This window comes from Fusarium mangiferae (genome assembly GCF_900044065.1).
Source record: "Fusarium mangiferae strain MRC7560 genome assembly, contig: FMAN_scaffold007, whole genome shotgun sequence".
NCBI classification, from domain to species: Eukaryota; Fungi; Ascomycota; class Sordariomycetes; order Hypocreales; family Nectriaceae; genus Fusarium; species Fusarium mangiferae.
The window spans coordinates 1,727,787-1,746,189 of NW_024573927.1; the positions used below are offsets into that span (position 1 = coordinate 1,727,787).

The 18,403-nt window shown below is 48.0% G+C and overlaps 9 protein-coding genes and 1 non-coding gene across 10 annotated transcripts; 5 read left to right on the forward strand and 5 right to left on the reverse strand.

Moving 5' to 3' along the window:
• Positions 1–23: 23 nt before the first annotated feature.
• FMAN_13750 (uncharacterized protein) lies at positions 24–857 on the forward strand (the record flags this gene model as incomplete). The annotated part of the gene is made up of 1 exon (XM_041833256.1): positions 24–857. The coding sequence occupies one exon, from the start codon at positions 24–26 to the stop codon at positions 855–857; it is 834 nt and encodes a 277-aa protein (XP_041683638.1).
• Positions 858–974: 117 nt separating this feature from the next.
• FMAN_13751 (uncharacterized protein) lies at positions 975–3,314 on the reverse strand (the record flags this gene model as incomplete). Its single annotated transcript, XM_041833257.1, has 4 exons — positions 975–2,216; positions 2,268–2,738; positions 2,797–3,108; positions 3,156–3,314. The coding sequence occupies 4 exons, from the start codon at positions 3,312–3,314 to the stop codon at positions 975–977; spliced, it is 2,184 nt and encodes a 727-aa protein (XP_041683639.1).
• Positions 3,315–3,920: 606 nt separating this feature from the next.
• FMAN_16139 (uncharacterized protein) lies at positions 3,921–5,009 on the forward strand (the record flags this gene model as incomplete). Its single annotated transcript, XM_041833258.1, has 1 exon — positions 3,921–5,009. One exon carries the CDS (start codon positions 3,921–3,923, stop codon positions 5,007–5,009), a length of 1,089 nt encoding a protein of 362 aa, XP_041683640.1.
• Positions 5,010–5,116: 107 nt separating this feature from the next.
• On the reverse strand, positions 5,117–7,347 carry FMAN_13752 (uncharacterized protein; the record flags this gene model as incomplete). The annotated part of the gene is made up of 5 exons (XM_041833259.1): positions 5,117–5,461; positions 5,518–6,431; positions 6,501–6,946; positions 7,003–7,070; positions 7,117–7,347. 5 exons carry the CDS (start codon positions 7,345–7,347, stop codon positions 5,117–5,119), a joined length of 2,004 nt encoding a protein of 667 aa, XP_041683641.1.
• Positions 7,348–7,619: 272 nt separating this feature from the next.
• FMAN_13753 (uncharacterized protein) lies at positions 7,620–8,370 on the forward strand (the record flags this gene model as incomplete). Its single annotated transcript, XM_041833260.1, has 3 exons — positions 7,620–7,816; positions 7,864–8,006; positions 8,078–8,370. The coding sequence occupies 3 exons, from the start codon at positions 7,620–7,622 to the stop codon at positions 8,368–8,370; spliced, it is 633 nt and encodes a 210-aa protein (XP_041683642.1).
• Positions 8,371–8,977: 607 nt separating this feature from the next.
• FMAN_13754 (uncharacterized protein) lies at positions 8,978–9,541 on the reverse strand (the record flags this gene model as incomplete). Its single annotated transcript, XM_041833261.1, has 1 exon — positions 8,978–9,541. The coding sequence occupies one exon, from the start codon at positions 9,539–9,541 to the stop codon at positions 8,978–8,980; it is 564 nt and encodes a 187-aa protein (XP_041683643.1).
• Positions 9,542–11,089: 1,548 nt separating this feature from the next.
• Positions 11,090–12,295, forward strand: FMAN_13755 (putative protein kinase ck2 catalytic subunit ck2 alpha-3; the record flags this gene model as incomplete). Its single annotated transcript, XM_041833262.1, has 6 exons — positions 11,090–11,120; positions 11,170–11,205; positions 11,261–11,436; positions 11,494–11,688; positions 11,735–12,148; positions 12,203–12,295. The coding sequence occupies 6 exons, from the start codon at positions 11,090–11,092 to the stop codon at positions 12,293–12,295; spliced, it is 945 nt and encodes a 314-aa protein (XP_041683644.1).
• Positions 12,296–12,565: 270 nt separating this feature from the next.
• On the reverse strand, positions 12,566–12,644 carry tRNA. The gene is given in 2 exon segments: positions 12,566–12,600; positions 12,608–12,644. It is a non-coding gene; the product is annotated as a tRNA-Gly (tRNA).
• A 933-nt stretch (positions 12,645–13,577) lies between these two features.
• Positions 13,578–15,137, forward strand: FMAN_13756 (uncharacterized protein; the record flags this gene model as incomplete). The annotated part of the gene is made up of 3 exons (XM_041833264.1): positions 13,578–13,616; positions 13,672–14,540; positions 14,588–15,137. The coding sequence occupies 3 exons, from the start codon at positions 13,578–13,580 to the stop codon at positions 15,135–15,137; spliced, it is 1,458 nt and encodes a 485-aa protein (XP_041683645.1).
• A 155-nt stretch (positions 15,138–15,292) lies between these two features.
• FMAN_13757 (uncharacterized protein) lies at positions 15,293–16,270 on the reverse strand (the record flags this gene model as incomplete). Its single annotated transcript, XM_041833265.1, has 1 exon — positions 15,293–16,270. One exon carries the CDS (start codon positions 16,268–16,270, stop codon positions 15,293–15,295), a length of 978 nt encoding a protein of 325 aa, XP_041683646.1.
• Between the last annotated feature and the right edge of the window lie 2,133 nt (positions 16,271–18,403).

An 18,403-nucleotide genomic window follows, 5' to 3' on the forward strand; every position in this document is an offset into this window, starting at 1 on the left:
GTTCAGAGTTCATCTCTGTAATCATGTCGCAAGCATCTAAACCCCTGCAAGACCTTTTCTTCAGGTCGTACAATGACACGTCGTCAACCACAATCTTTCTACTCCATGGCCTCTTCAGCTGCAACCTCGAATGGGAGCACGTTATTCCCCACCTCAGCGATTATCATCTAATCGTCCCAGATCTCCCAAAACACTCCCAATCGAGAGACATAGGACCATGGTCAATTAAACTCGCCGCGGACTCGGTCGCGCATCTTATCCGAAAGCATGCCCACGGTGGACAAGCGCGCGTTGTCGGCCTCTCACTGGGCGGTTTCACCACGATGGAATTAATCCGCCGACATCCAGACCTCGTTAAATCAGCCTTCCTCACTGGCTCAACCCCGTTCCGACCATGGCAAGTCTGGGCAGCAGAAAGACCCAGCCTCCTACACTACGGTCTCAAACTCGTTCTCAACAGCGGCTTTTATACACTCAGCGTCTGGATGAAGGGTCTCAAGGATCATACCCAGCTAAAGAACGAAATCGCTGCCAATAATGATTGGAACTTGGTCAATGACGCTTACGCCGGGCTTGCTAAGTGGCAGCACGACGATGTTAAAGCAGTTGCTGAGAAGGACAAGCGGATATTGGCCGCCGCTGGAGATCAAGGTGATGACTTTGATGGTGCCAAGGAAATGGCTCTGGCGTTTCGTAATGAAGGGCGCGAGGATGGAAGGAAGAGTACCGCGGTTCTTATCAAGGGGGCTATTCATGCCTGGAACTTGCAGTTTCCAGAATTGTTTGCTGAAGGTATCAGAGCCTGGGTTGAGGAGAAGCCTCTTCCTCAAGATTTTGTGAACTTGATTGACAGGTGAAGTAGTGAGAGCACTTGAGTTTCTGGTAATCAGATAACAGATACATATTATTTTTTGCAAGACTCACAACTCCCAAATACCCATACTCTTGCAGCGCATTGTCCAAAAACACAAACCCTACCATGTCGTACTATTGAAGAAGCCAAAGATCGGAAGAACTGGCGTCTGCGTATCCATACTGTCCATGGTTGGAAGATTGCCAGCCATGGACCAGTCCCCAGCCATAGTCGGGCTTTGAAACATATCCGTTGAGGCACTCCCGTTTGTGCCCATCTGCATCTGATCTATACCTCCTAGGCCACCGCCATTCGTGGGTTGAAAGGGCACCTCTCTAGGGCTCATCCATGACAATCCAGTCTGCGAGACAGCAATACGAAGCTTCTGCACACATTCAGGAACCTCGAAGGGAGCCCCAAGCTGCTCGAGAGCCCTTTGTCTTGGTTCCCAAGCTTTGAGCAGCAATCTTGCGAGCTGAAAGTTCTTAAGCTGGGATAGATTCCAAAGCTCCTCATGATCGCGGTAAAACCTATGGAAAAGGCTCCATGTCCGTTCTGTAAAAGAACCAACCGGTGAGCGATGGACTAGTTGACCCGCGAGAAAGATGAGTGAATCGAAGTGAAAGTGCGACTTTGATGAGTATGCAAAAGGACCATTCGCTATAAGATCATGAAGCGCAACTTCGTTCTCATTGTGCGCAAGCCAGATTCGAAAGAAGTTATCGTGAGAATTCATTACTTCAGTTCCCCATTCTGGTGTTTCATCCATCGGTGTCGCCATGGTTCTGACTTCTCTCAGAATGTGAGGCCTCAACGCCAGTGCGAAGACATGAAGCGGACCTCCTGACGGATCACAGTACTGCTTCTCAACTTCACTCATCGTCTTGTCGAATTCATCAGCGAGATGTTCCAACTTTCCAAGCGACTCGTGATAGAGATCATACTCGGGCGTTCCAGGCTCCACGTCTTGACCTCCTAGCAGAAGGTGTTCGAAATCGGTCATCTGATGATCTTTGACAAAGTGAACGATCTCATATAGAATCAGAGCAAAAGCCATTTCTGTGGTCCCCTGCTTGTTCTGGATCACCTTGGATTCTGGGGAGAATTCTGTGTCGTTGATATTATGTGGAAGCTTGGTGTCGCAACCCAGCGGTAACAGTGTTGGGTTCATTCCCGATGTTGCGGCGTACATGCAGTCCAGTATGACGATTCGCCACCACACCCGACGACGCATCTCTGTGTCGAAAGGCGTCAGGCCGAGTGTTTCTCCGTCGCGGTGGACGCCCATCTTGTGAGCAATGCGAATAACTACGCCGCTGAGTACCCATACGGCATCATGATTACTACGGCCTTCTAAAGCGATCTGAAAGCGATTAGCTTTAGACTACATCCTAGTCAGCTTCTGTGGGCTTACCAAGTATAACACAAGAGCCTGTAGAACAACCATATCATAGTTCCTAAGAAAATTGACCTTGTTCAAGGCCATCTTTAGGCCTTGGGTGAATATCTGCAGAGCTTCATCCTTGTGTAAGCCCAGCATCGTCATTGCTTCCTCGCCTGTCAAAGTGACGGCAGAAACAAGATAGATGGCATATAAAAGTGCTCGGTTCTTGTGCGATATATCAGAGTGGTTTGTCATTGCGCCGATTACCAGGTGCTCTGTAGTTGGAGTGTGGATCATTTTGGTTACAGGGTTGACTCTCTCGAGAAACACCTGCCATAAGCGAAGGATCTGAAAAGGCAAAGGAGCTTGGTCATTGATACTCAGAGAGGAAGTCCTGGCTAATAGAAGGTCATCGTCTTCGTGGGGAGCGGGTGAATCGGTGGGATGGCAGTTCTCCTCATCTGACGTGTCCTCATCAAGAATATGACGCATTTCTGAGATCTGTGCACTGAATGTTAGTCAAGGACTGTGAAATCGGATATTAGACAGGATCCCGGACGTTCTCATGTATTCTCCCCCAAATGTAGCTATCCAGGAATTTGTACCCTCCATTCCGAACTACCAATTTGCCAGGACCAGTTGGTGTCTGAGCGCCGTGTCCGTTAGACTGAGCCGGCGAAGATCTGGCAGATAATTCCATCGGATCATGGGGAGTCAATCCATTTGTGTCAGAACTTTGCTTGGGCGAGTCTTGGGAAGTGTACTGCTCCAGAAGAGCTTCAAGGTTCTTGATCCTCTCTTGCAGTAACGCATTTGGCGCTCTTCTCTTGCGCGCTGGAGCAGGCGTTGATGGCACGCAAGGTACATTGGCCTGGGCGTATTAGTTTCAATGTGATCCTCCAAACCTTTGCAACTAACCTTTATGCAGTTGTTGCAAGGAAACACGCGATTGCATTTCACTTTGCGATGCTGACAGTGGTTGCACGCCAAGACCCGAGGCGTTTTGGGCGCTGGCGCGGAGGCATCGGAATGATAAGGCGAGTCCTGAAGCTGCTGGAAATCCGAGCCACCATTCATGATTATCAACTGATATCCTTCAGTTCTCAACTAATCTGGTGGGTGAGTTTTATCAGAGCATGTGCTGAAGCATTGTAAGAGTTGGAAATCTCCAGGTGTCGGTATTTCCGTGACGTGATAAACTCGGTATCTCGGGCTCTTATACGACCCCGGTCACGGCATTATCGAGGTTTCAATCCACGAGCCAATCAGCTGCATCTCGGCAATTTCCACATGATTTTGACAGATTCCGAATTGTTATGCAAACGCGTCATTCGGAATCACCTTTCTTTACGTTGATGTGATAATTTCGTGTCTTTTGGTGTTCTGCAGGGAAGCAAAGAGCAGATGGGCGACAGATTCACCTCAGGCAATCCACTAATGCACCCTTCCGCCCTTATTCCCTTAGACTCGCCGACAATTGCCAGATTGAGGCAACACTCCAAATGCTGTGCCGCCGAATGGTCTCACCAATGTCAATTTTCAGGTTACGGACTTCTCACCGTCATCGCCATGATGTCACATACTCACAGCTATAAGACAGTCATGGCTTCGCTCTCAAACGTCCAGCTTTTCTGCAAATAATATTTTTCGTTTCTAGTAAGGTCCAGCATCAACACAGTCGCCATGTCTGCTCCATTTGGTCTCGCTGTTGTGGGGACGAACTGGATCACCAACTCTTTCGTGCAATCATGCCATGAGAGCAAACTCTTCACCCTCTCTGCTGTTTACTCCCGGAAGCTTGATACAGCAAATAATTTCATCTCCAAAACGCCCTCAATCAAAGATGTTTCTGCAGTGGAAGCTTACGATGATTTGGACACCATGCTGTCCAAGGGTTCCAACATCGATGTTGTCTACATTGCGTCACCCAACTCGCTGCATTATGAGCAGGGCATCAAAGCGCTGAATGCTGGCAAACATGTTGTCATGGAAAAGCCCTTCGCGTCCAACATGAAGGAGCTCGAGGCTCTATACAAGCTCGCCGACTCCAAAGGTCTCTTCATTCTGGAAGCTTATCGCCACATTCAAGAGCCCAACTTCAAGACACTTCAGAGACTACTTGATGACGAGAAGACCAGGACGGAAAAATTTGGCAAGATCTATGGGGCAAGCCTCTCGATGGCAGTGTATTCGCCATTATTTGGAGACATCACAGAAGGCAACGTTCCAAATGTTGCGTCTCCCAAGTTCAGTGGAGGATGTTTATGGGATATGGGTTGCTATCCTGTCACATTCGCAGTCAGACTCTTTGGCAAACCTTCATCTCAGACATACTTCCCAGTCATTCTTGAAACAGGTGTTGATGGTGGTGGTCTCATAGTGTTCCAATACACGCCTGAGTCTTCCAAGCACCAGCAGAGCTTTACACTATCGGCCCGCACGAGCAAGATTTATGACTCACATGCACCAACCGAGATCTACTGTGAGAAAGGAACCATCAAAATACTTGGTGGTCAGGCTTCCAACGTCACAGATATATGCACTATGGAGTTTATCCCAAGGGGATCACAAGAGTCTGAGGAGCTGGGAAACACCAGCCCTGAGTATACAGACATGCTAAACCTGACTTGGGAGGCCAAGGAGCTTGGACGTATCATCAAGGAGGGTGATCGGGGAGCTGAAGCTGACTTGAGGGCACTTAGTCGAAGCGTTCTCACAGTGATGGAGGATATGAGGAAAAAGAACGGTATTGTGTTTGGTAGTGATTCATGATTAGCATGTCATCCTCGAGACCTAGCTAGAACGTTGCGATATAAAAAGGTAGCTACTTATAGAAAAGCGCGGCTTCCTTTTTCCATACCCGATCGTCCAAGTTGATGTCAATCTGCCTTTTCTGGAGCTGCCCAATTTTGCACCATATTCGGAATTTCGTCGCCGAGAGTCATATCGCCATCAACAAACGAGATACTAAAGACATCAACTCCCTCTGCAAATCCACCAAAGCCGCTAAAGTCAAACATATCCGTTGATAAAGCCCAATCGGCTTCAACTGAGGTTTGACCTGCCAGTGTCGGACTCCCAGGTCTCGTTGGAGTTGACAAAGACGTGTAGTCGACACTTTGCCAAAGAGCTTTGACGTCTCCGGGAGTTCGCTCGGCGTTTGAGGGGGAAAGCTCTTGCCCGCGAGTCTCGCACTGGCTATGGAATCTTTCCAGTCGTTTGACCTATGAGGCTAAGGGTCAGAATTCATTTTGTAAGTCAAAAAGCAGTATAGGCTTACCATTAAAGCAGCGTGGTTCCAGTAGCATGACAGGTCTTGTAATGATTCCATAGCCGCACGGTAGTGTCTCTGACTCTCCTTTCGGATATGGTCTCTCTCATCATTCAAAGACAGAGCATGAATTGTGCCAGCAACCATGATACAATATCCATAAATAGAGGTTAGTATAGGCACGTTCTGGCTCTTCATATCCAATAGATCCGTGATGCTCTTTGCATGAGTCCTACACTTTTCCCAGGCCGTCTTCATGAACACTGACGGGGCCTTTTGTTTACCGGACTGAAGCCGTTGTTGAATCAGGAATGGGTGATGAAGTAGACAGTGGGACAAGTGGAACATAGCCTTGGCGAAGATGAAGGAGCTCGCGAGTAGTTGATCAACGACACCATCGACCGTGCATCGTTGCTTGAGACTTTCTGTCGGGTCTTCATTCATTCCAAAGTAGTGTTCTGCTTGGAGCAATGCCGATGACAGAGTGGCGTAAGGCGCTGTTGAAGACCAAGGAAGTCCCATCTGTGACGTTTGTGTATCATGCAAAACGTAATGCGAGACCCGGCCAAGGATAGATGCCATCACATTGATCAGGCCAAGTGCACAGCATCCGTCGATAGCTTCTTGCTCCACACAATCCCCCGTCAGTTCGTCGAGAAAGGGTGTCTTTTCTTCGCGCCCTTCCTTGAATGCATCCTCAGAGCATGGTAAAGACACTCTGCATTCTTCGTCCCGGATGGCGGAGAATCGTCCACGAGAGAGGCTGATGAGTTTGTCTTGGAGATATAGTGACCAGAAAGTTCTTTTTCTTTCCTCACGCTCAGCTAGTGGAAGTGATGGATCGGGTTCCAGGTGAAACTTATTATTCTGGGCAAGACGGATAGCAAAACCCTGCTTCATATGAGCTTGGCTACAGAGACCGGCTAGCCAATTCGATTTGTTAGTGACTTTTCCAAAATATGAACAATATCATTCATGATCATCTGACTCACCTGGAACCTCAGTGCTTACTATCAATATAATTGTTTGGATGACTGTCAAAATCTTTTCGGGCGGCGCATTACCAGTCCAAGGAAGTTCTATGGTCTCCCAAGCCTTGGCAGCGTAGCTAGATGCATCGTCGGAACAGTTGACTTGGGTCACTGGTAGAGATGAGTATCGTCTTGCCGCCGACAAGAATCCCCAGAGAAGATAGGTCGGCAGCGTGTCATCAGCCAAGCGCTCCCGAAAGGTCGGTTCGTGAAATAGGGAGTAAGGTTGGCTGTGGCAGTAGCGGAAGTAGACATCAGCAGCGAAGAGAAGGGAGCTTGGTTGGGGGCGTTCATTGGCATGAGATTGTATCGTTGAAGGGGTTTGAAGAAGAACAGGGGCCGGGGTGTTGGCTTGGTAGTGTGTACGTTTGTTTGGCGGCTGCTGATTTGTGACCAGCGGCAGCAGTCTATGTCTTGATCAGAATGGGTTCACCAATACGTATAAAAGGTTAATGACTCTGACCTTTCGACTGTCGCTTGTAGTGTTGATATCTGATCTTCTAAAGAAGCAAACCTTGACGTGATGTTATCCTACCCAAGGTCAGCATCACCAACCCAACAACAGTGGACCACATACCATGATAGCCTCAGGCACATCCCCCAAAGCAGGCTGAACAGCCAAGTTCGTCCTTCTAAGACTCCTCCCATCCTCCGCATAAACACAAGGCTGGCCAAGCCGATTACAAAACTGGCATATTGGTTTCTCACCCGTGCAGCGAACCTTCTTCTTCCTGCAATTGAGGCAGGCTTGGCGAATTCTCTTGCGACGGCTCTCAGGCCCATCAGAGTCGTCGTGGGAGTCCGACATTATGACGAGTATTAGGGGCTGGAGGGTTTGCTGATTCGACAAGGGAGATGCAGGATGGGTTAAGGGACGGCTTGAGGTGCGGTTTGCGGGGATGCGGGCGGCGCGGCTATACACGGTTGTGCAATGCCGTGTTGCGGTCCGATACCCGCCACCTCTTGCAGATCAGCCAAACTTTGACTTTCTTTATATGTGAGATATCGCAGTGAGTTTCATACATGTGACGAGTTACTATTTTAACCTTTTTAAGCCTTTATGAACTGTTCATTGTCACCATGTCAGATATCCCAGCAGCAACAGAAGTGCAGCAGTACGCCCGGAATACAAATAGCCGCCGAAAGCGCAGGGCTCGCAGAGCTTGCCTAACGTGCAGATCTCGAAAGGTCCGATGCGATGTTATGCAAAATTCACCTTGCAGCAACTGTCAATGGAGCTCGTGCGAGTGTGTAGTGATAGGACCTCGTCGATCACCGTGAGTCAACTTTCAGAGTCTACAAACGGTATCACTGACAAACATAGTTGCAAGAAGAACAAATTAGATAATAAAGCTTCCAAGCAACCCAAAAAAGAAGAAGTCTCCATTGAGGCCGCGCACGATAGTTCAAGCTACCCATATTCTCCAACGCCAACTGATATCGAGGTCAAGCACGAAGATTCAAGAGGTGAGTCAAGTTTCCCATAAGCCGCTGTTCTCTGGCATCATTGTAAGGCTCTTACTAACAGGCAAAATAAGACTTCGAGACATCGTATCCTCCTATGGACTATATTCTTTCACCTTTGACGCCGATTTCGCAGCTTGAAGACGAGTACTGTTTCGGCTCGCAATACGCTAGCGGCCATGCAGAGCAGCCTTCTAGCAATGCTTGGATTTACCCAGCCACCACTTCTCAATCACCCCCCGTCTCGTCTGAACTGTCAACAAAACAAGAATCGGACCCAATCATATATTTTGGGGGTGATGGGATGAGTGACGATCTCATAGGCAGTCTGTTGGCACTTCCATTTGATCATCTAAGACACATTTGATGGTCTTGGAGAAACCCAGTAAACACGGACCGAAGCCCGAGATGAGACCGGGAGTAACGACCACGCCCAACAGAGCCGATCGAACGGTTGTTACCTATTTTCGGTCGTCATGATGAATGGAATTGCTTGGACTCTGATCTCGTCCTGAAATATTCCCTTCGATTGCCACAGTTACAGGTCAGACAGCGTCAGCCATGCTGAGGTCTAATCGCGGCTAATGACCCCCGGGCCCACCAAGATTTCTACCCCAAATTTTGGCAATCATTCGGTGTCAATGGCGCACGGGGGTCTACAAACAACGCAACTGGGGAATGCAAACAATCGGGGCCTCTGCCGAGACTGTCTTCAATCGGCCGCGCATTGATAGAATAATGGCTCGGCGAGAGGCACGTCACGTCAATACAAAAGCGCATCAATGACATTTAAGCGCGTATATGGTCAAGGGAGTCAGGCAATTACAGAAAGGCTGCAGTAGCCACAACGCTTGTATTGAGTGTTTTTAGAGTAAAACTAGAGACCAGTACACCAGGCCAAATGAATCGAAAAGCCAAGACGCCGTCACCCACGGGTATTGTCCGTTATTATTCCCCCACCAGGCATGAAGCTTTTACAGCATCATGACACCAGCAAGACCGGCGACGGCGAGAACGCCAATAGCCTTGATGGAGTTGACGCCAGCAGTGTTACCCTTGTCGGCGGTGGAGCTAGAAGCAGCAGCGTCGCTAGACTGAGAAGCATCGCCGCTAGAAGAGGAAGAGCCAGTCTCCTTGGCCCAAGTGACCTTGTCGCAAATGGTGGCGGTCTCCTTGAGTTCGGCAATGCGAGAGCTGACCTCGGGAACGTCGCTGCAGGCCTCGAGAAGAGAGGAGATGCCATCCTTCTGGTCGATGTACCAAGAGCTGAGCTTGGAGGCGTAGGAAGTGTACTCCTTGGCCATGGAGCCAGTGACGGCGGGGATGACACATTGATCGGTCATGGTCATGGCATCGGTCTGCTTGGCGAGGAAGCTCGCGAGCGAAGAGTCGGGAGTAGGGATGGCGGTTAGGTCGGGGAGGATGCTGGAGGCGACGGAAGCGCACTCCTTAGCATCGCGCTTCTCGAGGCGCTCGAGAGCAGGGTGCGAGGCAGCGACGACGGTCGCGCCGACAGCGAGGATGATGGCAGAGCGCATTGTGATTGGGTATTATTAAAAAAGGTGTTGGTGTTGGTTGTTGAAGCGGAGAAAGAATAACGAGTGGAAGGCTGTTAACGAGAGTTTACTCAAAACAGATGGGATGGACGAACCAACAGAAGGATTCCACGGGCTTTGTATTTAAGGTTGTCTCAAGGCGAGGAGTCACGATTGTGGCGGTAATCATTAGGCTGGATTAAGGGGCTTCCTATTGTAGTTAATGTTTGGGCTATGTCTTATTTCCCGGCACCCCACCTCGTAAAAAGGCTGAATGCCCTCACGAAACACCAAACATTTAGTGCCACGATCGGTCTGACCTCCATCTTTTTAGTTCGTGTTCAGCCGCACGACTGGGTGCATCAGTAACTCACTGTCTTCCGTAGGAAGACGGGAGGCGTTATGCCCAACTTGACGGCCTCTGCATCTCTCATCCAGATCGGATCAAGGACGTCCAGGCTAACCATAACGCATGACAAAGGATCAGGGCAGCCACAACCCCCCTGCATGTTAAGTTTTCAGCTCATCAAACAACTGTACCTTGCTGTGCGTTAGGCAGTTTCACCCATGGCCTTACGGCCCCTTTAGCGCGCGCCAGATCATCGGCCATCTCCTAACTGAGAATGCTTCGCGAGTCACCAACGGCAGAGACTTGCCGTTGCGCCTCTCACATGTGGAGCAACTCATTTAATCCGCCTTATGCTACTGCAGCTTTTGGATATTCGTGTCACATGCTGAATTCGATTGGACTTGAGTGATTGGAGGCACAAGTTTCAACGGGTTATCTGTGCGGACCTGGTGTTTTCCTATATCAGATAAGCTTAGTTCTTAGTGACTGGGTCTGCCCCAGAATGAGCTCCAGTCGCCAATGTTAGAGTCCCAAGAAGTTCAGCCTTGGCAGTCTAACTTTCAGCTTTCTTTCACGGCGAGTTCCGAAAGAACTGTTTCTCTCTCGTAACCCGACAAACCTAAAATGAAGAAATGCCGTAATTTTAAGCGACTCTTCGGCGAACAAGATTGTCATACTATCGACTGCCGGCGAGCTATCAAGCTTTAGGGTAACCAGGACAATTAAACTAACAGATCGTAGAATTCTTCCATGACTGGCATTCTTGGCCAAATTAACAAATGACTTCTGGAAAGAACTAGTCAATATTATTATACTGTCACTTCAACTGATTCCATTTCTTTTGTTGCTTGTATCAAGCATTCTTTGGCTGCGAAGCATTGTCACGTCGTTTCGATTCTGTTGAGCCTTGGACTAGTTCCCATCAGCAAACTTCACTCCGACGCTGATGAATAGACGTCTCCGTGTTCCACCAATACATAAAAGCCAATGCAAATAGGTACATCCATTTTTGTACGAGACATCAAGGCTGCCTGTGTAACTATCCAGCCTCTTCTGTATTTTGGCTGAATAAGCATGTCAGCCCTATGCGGGGTTTTTCTGCTTCAACAGCTCATCCTTGCATCAGATGTCGAGCTTCGGCGATCATGATACCAAGATTCTGAGAGACGAAAAAAACGGATCTGCGTCTGAATGCCCTGAAGATGGCACCAATCCACCCGGAGTCGGGGGCGGGTAAGTCCGGGGCAGAGTTGGCTGCAGGCTCGTTGCTGACAACTGGCAGGCCAGTTCTATGATATGTCGCCCCCAAAACGATTAGGTAATTCCAAACCTTAGTCTACTTCACTTGATAGATACTAACACGACTGAAATAGGGCGAGGAAGACATGCAATCGTCTTCGAGTGTCGTGATTCAAGCGGCCGCATCTACGCTATGAAGCTATTCAAGCAAGATAGCAGAGATAGGATTCGTCGCGAACTCGAGATATTCCAATATCTCGAAAATGGCCCCAACATCATCAAGTTCATCGATGCCGTTCAAGGTGAGGAGGTTCGCATATCCTTCAAGGCCCCAGTCCTGAACCGGCGTTGACATTATGAGGCATAGGGATCCGACATCGGCATCGTTCTCGAATACGTAGACAATACAGATTTCCGAACGCTGTATCCTCGTTTCAATGACATGGACATTCGATATTACACCCGCGAGCTTCTGAGAGCTTTGGACTTCGCCCATAGCCAAGGTGTCATGCACCGCGATGTCAGACCGCACAACGTGGTGATTGATCACGAAAATAGAAAAGTGCGACTCCGAATAACATGATCTGGTGCATACTGACGAATTATAGCTCCGACTAATAGGCTGGAGCTCAGCAGACTTCTACCGACCCGACGAAGATTTGGACACCTGCGTGGGCCTCTGGAAGCCACCGGAGCTTCTTCTCAGCTACGAACGATACGACTTCAGCATAGACATGTGGTGCTTCGGTGCTATGCTCGCAGCGATGATCTTCAGAAAGGAACCTTTCTTTCACGGGGCTTCGTTAATTGATCAACTGAGGAAAATTGCTGAAGTCCTCGGCACGGACAAACTCTACCGCTTTGTCAATGAATATGATCTTGATTTGAACGACGAGGAACTTGAAGCTCTGGGTCAACATCATGAGCAAGCTTGGACCGATTTCATCAACCCGGACAATGAGATGCTTGTATCTGACGAAGCTCTGAGTCTAATTGACCAGCTTCTACGATTTGACCCGAAGGCGAGTATGATCCTGCGGCGCTATGTGATAGTTTGTACTAATGTATGTGCCCAGGAACGACTCACGGCTGCTGAGGCTCTTAGGCACCCATATTATGAGATGTTGCTTTCAGAATCACGAGCAGATCAAATGAGTAGGTGGGCTTAGAGAAGGATAGGAAGGCTGGAGCCATCTAACGTAAAAGGGATCCCCTTTATCTAACAGGCCGCAAGGGCTGGCCGAAGTTGCTATACCTGTCTATCAGCGCAGGCTCTACTTCTGGAGGCTATGAGTTATCTACCATGCATTACTTGACGGATAGTATTTGTACTTACTCCCGATCCCTTGGATTATCCCAAGGGGGGCAGGACTCCATCTCGCTTAATGACCCCGTTTTACAAAAATCCACTCACGAACAAAAACTACCAAAAAAAAGCGTGCGTCATCCGGAATTCGAATCCGAGCCTCAACTTTTCTCAATGGAAGAGTTGAATCCTAACCCCTAGACCAATGACGCTTTGAGTTGTGCTTCGATGAGAACAGCCAGTTGCTATCGTGCAAGATCAGGATGACCTAGGCTGGCAGCAAGTGGACAACGCCTTCAATGTGGCCCGTAATGCAGAAATAAAAGCCTCATGCCATCACGACAGGGCATGTATCAGAGTCTTTTGATACGTAACCCGCATGCTTGCAGGTAGACTTCTTCTCTAAACTGCACTGTATCAAGAGTCCTGGTGTAAATGATCCTCGGCCCGAACTTGCCGAAATTTCAGAATTTGCATGCAAGCTGCGGAGCTTAGAAAGAAGAAGATTTTGGTTTAATTGCCGTGTCTTAAGGATGTGATGGCTATTGGTGGGAGAAAGCCATGTCAAGGGATGATCCAGGACATGATTCTCGATGGCACGGCCGTCAGCCGTTGGGACCGCCGTTTGAACGTCTGTTGCATCTTCAAAACGAACGACAAGTGGAAATCTCATCTTGTCCAAGTGAATTTGAAGACCAGTCAGTTTATGATATTGGATGCCGCACCTGCCATACGACACAGAGTCTCATTCTTACGACATGCTCCAGTGATATGTATCTCGGAATTCGCGGTTATGCCAATACTGGTAGACCAAGTCGGTCTCGGCGCCAAGGGAAGGGCGAGGACGTAAAAATTGTTTCATATTCATAGCGTACTGTAATTGGAGTAGAGAAATGTAATTGTCTTGGTCGTGCGCCACGAATTGACCCCTTATCTTTGACTCCTCTTCATCTGCAGATGGGCCGCTTCCTCCAACAGTCAAATCTGGCCAACCAGAAAAGATGATGCTATTCAGTACAAATAACCTAAATCCATCAATTTATTCCCATGCTGAGTGGTCAGAGAGGGTGCGGATGCTCGCACCGGGCAGGGAGCTTCAACGGCATCGGAATCAGAAGAACCGCGGCCGCGCATTCCTCGTCGCAATGGTGCTGATATTTCTGATCTTCAACTGTAGGAACCTGGTATGTTAACTTGCCATCGAACGACACAGGGAAGCTAACGGATCTTTGCATACAGGACATCAAGAATGCATCCAACCCTTCCCATTTACTAGCATCTTCACACCGAATCTCTAGGCTTCACTACCTCGTCCCCGCAAATGTCGCAAACCGCCAAGTATGCGCAGTCGTGACTTCAGCGCTCGCAAACCGATACGCTATACCGACGATTCTAGGCTACAGAGGAGAGACATTCTTGGACGCACAAAAGGCACATATTGCGAAATTGCGCGCCATCAAGGATTATTTGTACAATGCGGGAGGAGCCTCTGACGATCTTGTCATTATTGTTGACGGATTCGATGTGCTGGCTCAACTACCGGCAGAGGCAATGATACAGCGATACTTCACTCTGATGGCTGAGGCTGATCAAAGCCTTGCTGATCAACGTGGAATTACCGTCAAGGAGCTTCATCGAACCGGAGTAAAGCAGACTCTTTTATGGGGAACGGATAAGGGATGCTGGCCTGAGAGCGAAACTGATCCAAGATGTTGGCTTGTTCCATTCTCATCTCAGCCTCGATTTACCTGGGGACTCAGAACGGACACTGGTGATCTTCAGTATAGCGACTCACGATTTCTAAACTCAGGTACAGTGATAGGTCCATTGAGTGACCTTCGCAAGTTCATCGACGCCGCATTATCATTGATAGAAGACGATTGGGATCAAAACTTCCTCTTCCGAGACTCTGATCAGTTTTATATCGCTACGTTATATGCGCGCCAGGAATATCAGAGAATGAGAGACCTGAACGGAGGCGAGTTTACTAAAGATATCGCTGGAAGGGATGTACCCAGACCGAAGGAGGGCATGGATGATGTGACTGAATACCACGTTGCAGTGGACTTTGACTATGCGTTTACGCAAACAGAATGCCATAACTACAGGTCTGTTCCATAATAGTGTATTTGTTACTGATGACTGACGCAAGTAGATTTATCCATAAACTTCAGTACGACAACTTTGACATGACGGCAACTATTAGGCATGATGCGCTGGAAGAAGGGTCAAGATTCCGTCCATACAAGATTCAAATGCCTGCATCAATCTACCAGGCATTTCACAGAGTGTATGATTCACTTCCCGCAGAAGACCGACCAGCAATGTCGGGACACAACTGGATACGGGGTCTTCGACTTGGCACAAACATCGGTACACGGATGATCTTTGCCTTCTATCACAACACATGTGACAAAGCCGGGTTCCTCGATACCTTCCATGACGCATGGTTCTTCCCTCTGATCCGACCTCTTCTCCGAGTTGCTGTCAAAGTGATTCAGCACCAACACCCAATCAGCCCAGAACTTATTGACGGAAGACTTTGGGTTGCTGCACGGCAGTACCCGAAACGTGATCTCGATGAGTACGGAGGGGTGTTTACAGATGCCCCAGGGGAGGAGTTTATACCACTGCAGGAATTCTGTAGTGAGGATATCGAGTCTGCTATTGGGAAGGATACGGATTATCCTTTGACCAGGCTCTGATGGATTAGGGTTGATGAAATGAATTTGAGTGCTAAACGAGCGTATTGCTTTTATAGCCGGCTTGTTCTTACAAGCGGAGTACACGAATTAAATGATATTTATACCTCAAAATTTGTAAATCAAAGCAAGTTGTACAAAACTGTTTTCATGAATACTCACTCGATCTGCCCATCAACCCAATCGGGGTCGATATCGACATCATCACCATCCAGGCTTTCCTTTCCACTCTTGACGAGTTCAGCCCACATGGTAGCCTGTAACTTTTTGGCAAATACGTCTTCACCAGGGACGCTGTAGCCGACATCTCGGCCGCAGTGGATCATAGCCATGAATCCCTTCTTGGCAAGTTGCGCAAGTGAAGTATCGGGGTGATGGCTGAGCTTCTGGAAGCGACGTCTCCAAATCAACCACCGCGCCATGCTGAATCCGACATCATCAACGCGTTGATCCTGCGGAAGGGTCCCAAGATTTAGTGACGACTGTTCTGACTGCTGTTCGTCTCCTTTGAGAACGCAGTCCTTGAGGAGCGCGTGAGGAGATAGTTCCATCCATAGAACTGCGCCAGGCAGAAACTTGGCAATGTTGTCATCGTTGGCCTCAAGGACCTCGCGCATATACCATAGTCCAGTCGAGGAGATCTGTTCATCGCATATGCCAGCAGCCAAGACCTTGGCAGAGAAAGTAGCAAGGCTTTGTAGCTCAGCCTCTGAACCTTCTTTCATGAGCGCTTCCCAGAATGTCTGTAGACTCTGTGCAAAACCATAAGATTCCCAATTCCCTGCCATATTCTGCCCAGTGTAGAGATCTTTGCACACAAGATCAAACTGTCTCGTCCACAATAGAAGAAGAACAAGACGATCTTGAAACAAGCTGTCACTCTCCATAGCGGTGCTGGCTTTGAGGAACATATACCACAAGACGTCAAGATTCTGCTGTACCGTAGGGAACTCTGCCATAGGTCTCTTGAGTGGCTCTTTGATGAAGTGAAAAGCAAAGCTCTTGATAGATATGAGAAGATCTTGCTTCTCTTTGTCACTTGCTACGTCTTGAAGATCTTCCGCAAAACCTTTCAAGACTTCATGCCTGAAGCGTTCGTCGTGGCTGACATTGGGATCGGTTTGAGATGAGGCCATAATGAATTATTGGAATGAAAGTAACTTGTCAATTCTGTTATGCGATAATGCGATATGTGTATCATGTGAACAGATTATGATGGGAATGGAATGACAACTGAGACGCCTTTTATATGACCAAGTATTTAGTACTGCCTGAGGCGTCAACTCTAGGCAACAGTCGGAAAGGATCTTCTTGTAATGGCACATGTTGAGACCATTTGTCATATTTTTACAACTTGTTTACGGTCAACTTTCTGAAATTGATACTTACTTCGTATGGTTGGCGTTGAAATGGTGGGGGTTCGACATTGTGGGTAAAATGTGGTGATTGGTCACTCTATACGCGATTTGGAGATAGATGCGATAAGATAAAGAGATGAGAGCCATGAATAGAAGCATTATGATTTCATGAGTTGGATAAGCTATCTTGTTCAAGGATTCTTTGTGGTCAAGTAGGCTAGTTTGGTGTCAAAGAATTGGGCTACTCTGGAGAAATTTTGGAGGTTCGTTTGAAACCCCGCCCAGAGGGGAATTTCTTGTCGCTTGATAAGTTGACATGAGATCAGCCTTATTAGGAGGGTAGGGATTCATCAGGACTGTTTGCCTATTGCCTGGGAGAAACGGTTTCCCCGGGCTATGCTTTCTGTAGCCACTCACGGCCATAATAGCACTGTATGTCGCGGAGTGGCCTTGGTTTCCATTTCCGATGACTTACATCGCAATAGGAGTCATTAACCTGCTCAGGATAACGCTGGATGCGGTCGTAAAAATCAAGGAAAGACTGAACTGGCGCCGGTGTGTAGCCCTGGGTAGGCAGACCCCGGAAGAACTCTGTGTCATCCGTGGCTGAATTATTTGACTCGACGGGAAAGTAAAGGTGTCTGATGGACTCGAAAAAAGAAAAGAGGAACAATGTTGCCTGCTGAACCGTGAAATATAGGCGTGCGGTTGCGAAAGCTGTCGCAAGATGATCCCTACTTGGGTAGCCTCTGCGAAGCAGAACGGCAACGTGCTGAAATGAGGAAAGCACCTTTCTGCTGGAACTGAAGGCTTGCCGAGCCACCTGCGTTAAGACTTGAGTAGTAAAAAGTCGCCTATCGTCGTGGTCATGAAAGATTCTATTGATCTTCTCGATGCACAAAATGTCGTATGCGATATTGCATCTTATTCTTGAATAACCATCTTTTCGCCTAACCGAATTTAACAGGATGATGGTTTGTGGGTATCTCAAGAGATAGACTTTGCGAGCAACCCAACAAGCCAAGCTCAGTCTGTGCGACTCCCTGAATTTGTCCGTTTCGCGTCCCCGAAGGATGAAGCTTCTCCGCCAGTTATGCACATATTAGGCCTGGGCAGGTTGGAACGACTATCGTAGCCGAGTGCCATGTAGAGGTGAATATTAATAAACCTTGAAGTTGCATCAAAGGCCGCTTCCCAGATCATAAATTGGAGCTCCGCTGGTAACTGACAAAATTTATGGAATGAGGATAAGTCCGATAAAGACTCGACTTTCAGCTCGGGGTCGCTAGCTGGAAGTTCATGCATCGCTGAAATAAACAAAAAATAAGATGGAAGTCTAAAGTCACGTCTAAATCTTAAAGATAGATGGGTTTTTAAAATCGTGAAATTTTAACTTTGTCCGTGAACTCAAGCTCTTAAGGTTAAACCGGCTCACTGAAGCTTAATCCTTATCACACTTTGGTTGTCTGTATTTCTAATAAACAAAAGTTTTTTGTGGTGATATAGGCTCCCAGTCACGAATCTCAACTGAGAATAATTTGGCTCATACTTCAGCCATTCGATGCCAATTTGCAAAGCCTTCAATTCATAAAGTTTTTGATATTGAAAGTAAAAGTAGAGGAAGAAAACGGCAGTTTTTTTAAATGATAAAAGCTTCTCATCACGAGCGCAATCCCTCAGCTCTTAGCTTTCGTGCTGGGGGTTCCCAGCGAATGATAGATCTTTGCGAAAACCTTATCTGAGGGTCATCATTAATGCTAACGAGGTCGTTAATGTTGAAAGCAAGGGTAGCAAGAGCCAATAGGCAGATGGCATCCTCGTAAAGGGCACTAGATCTCCCATCCCAGAAATAGTTCTCAAGGTCTCTATGCAGTACGCATTACCCATAACTCTCTGGTTTCTGGGATTCGC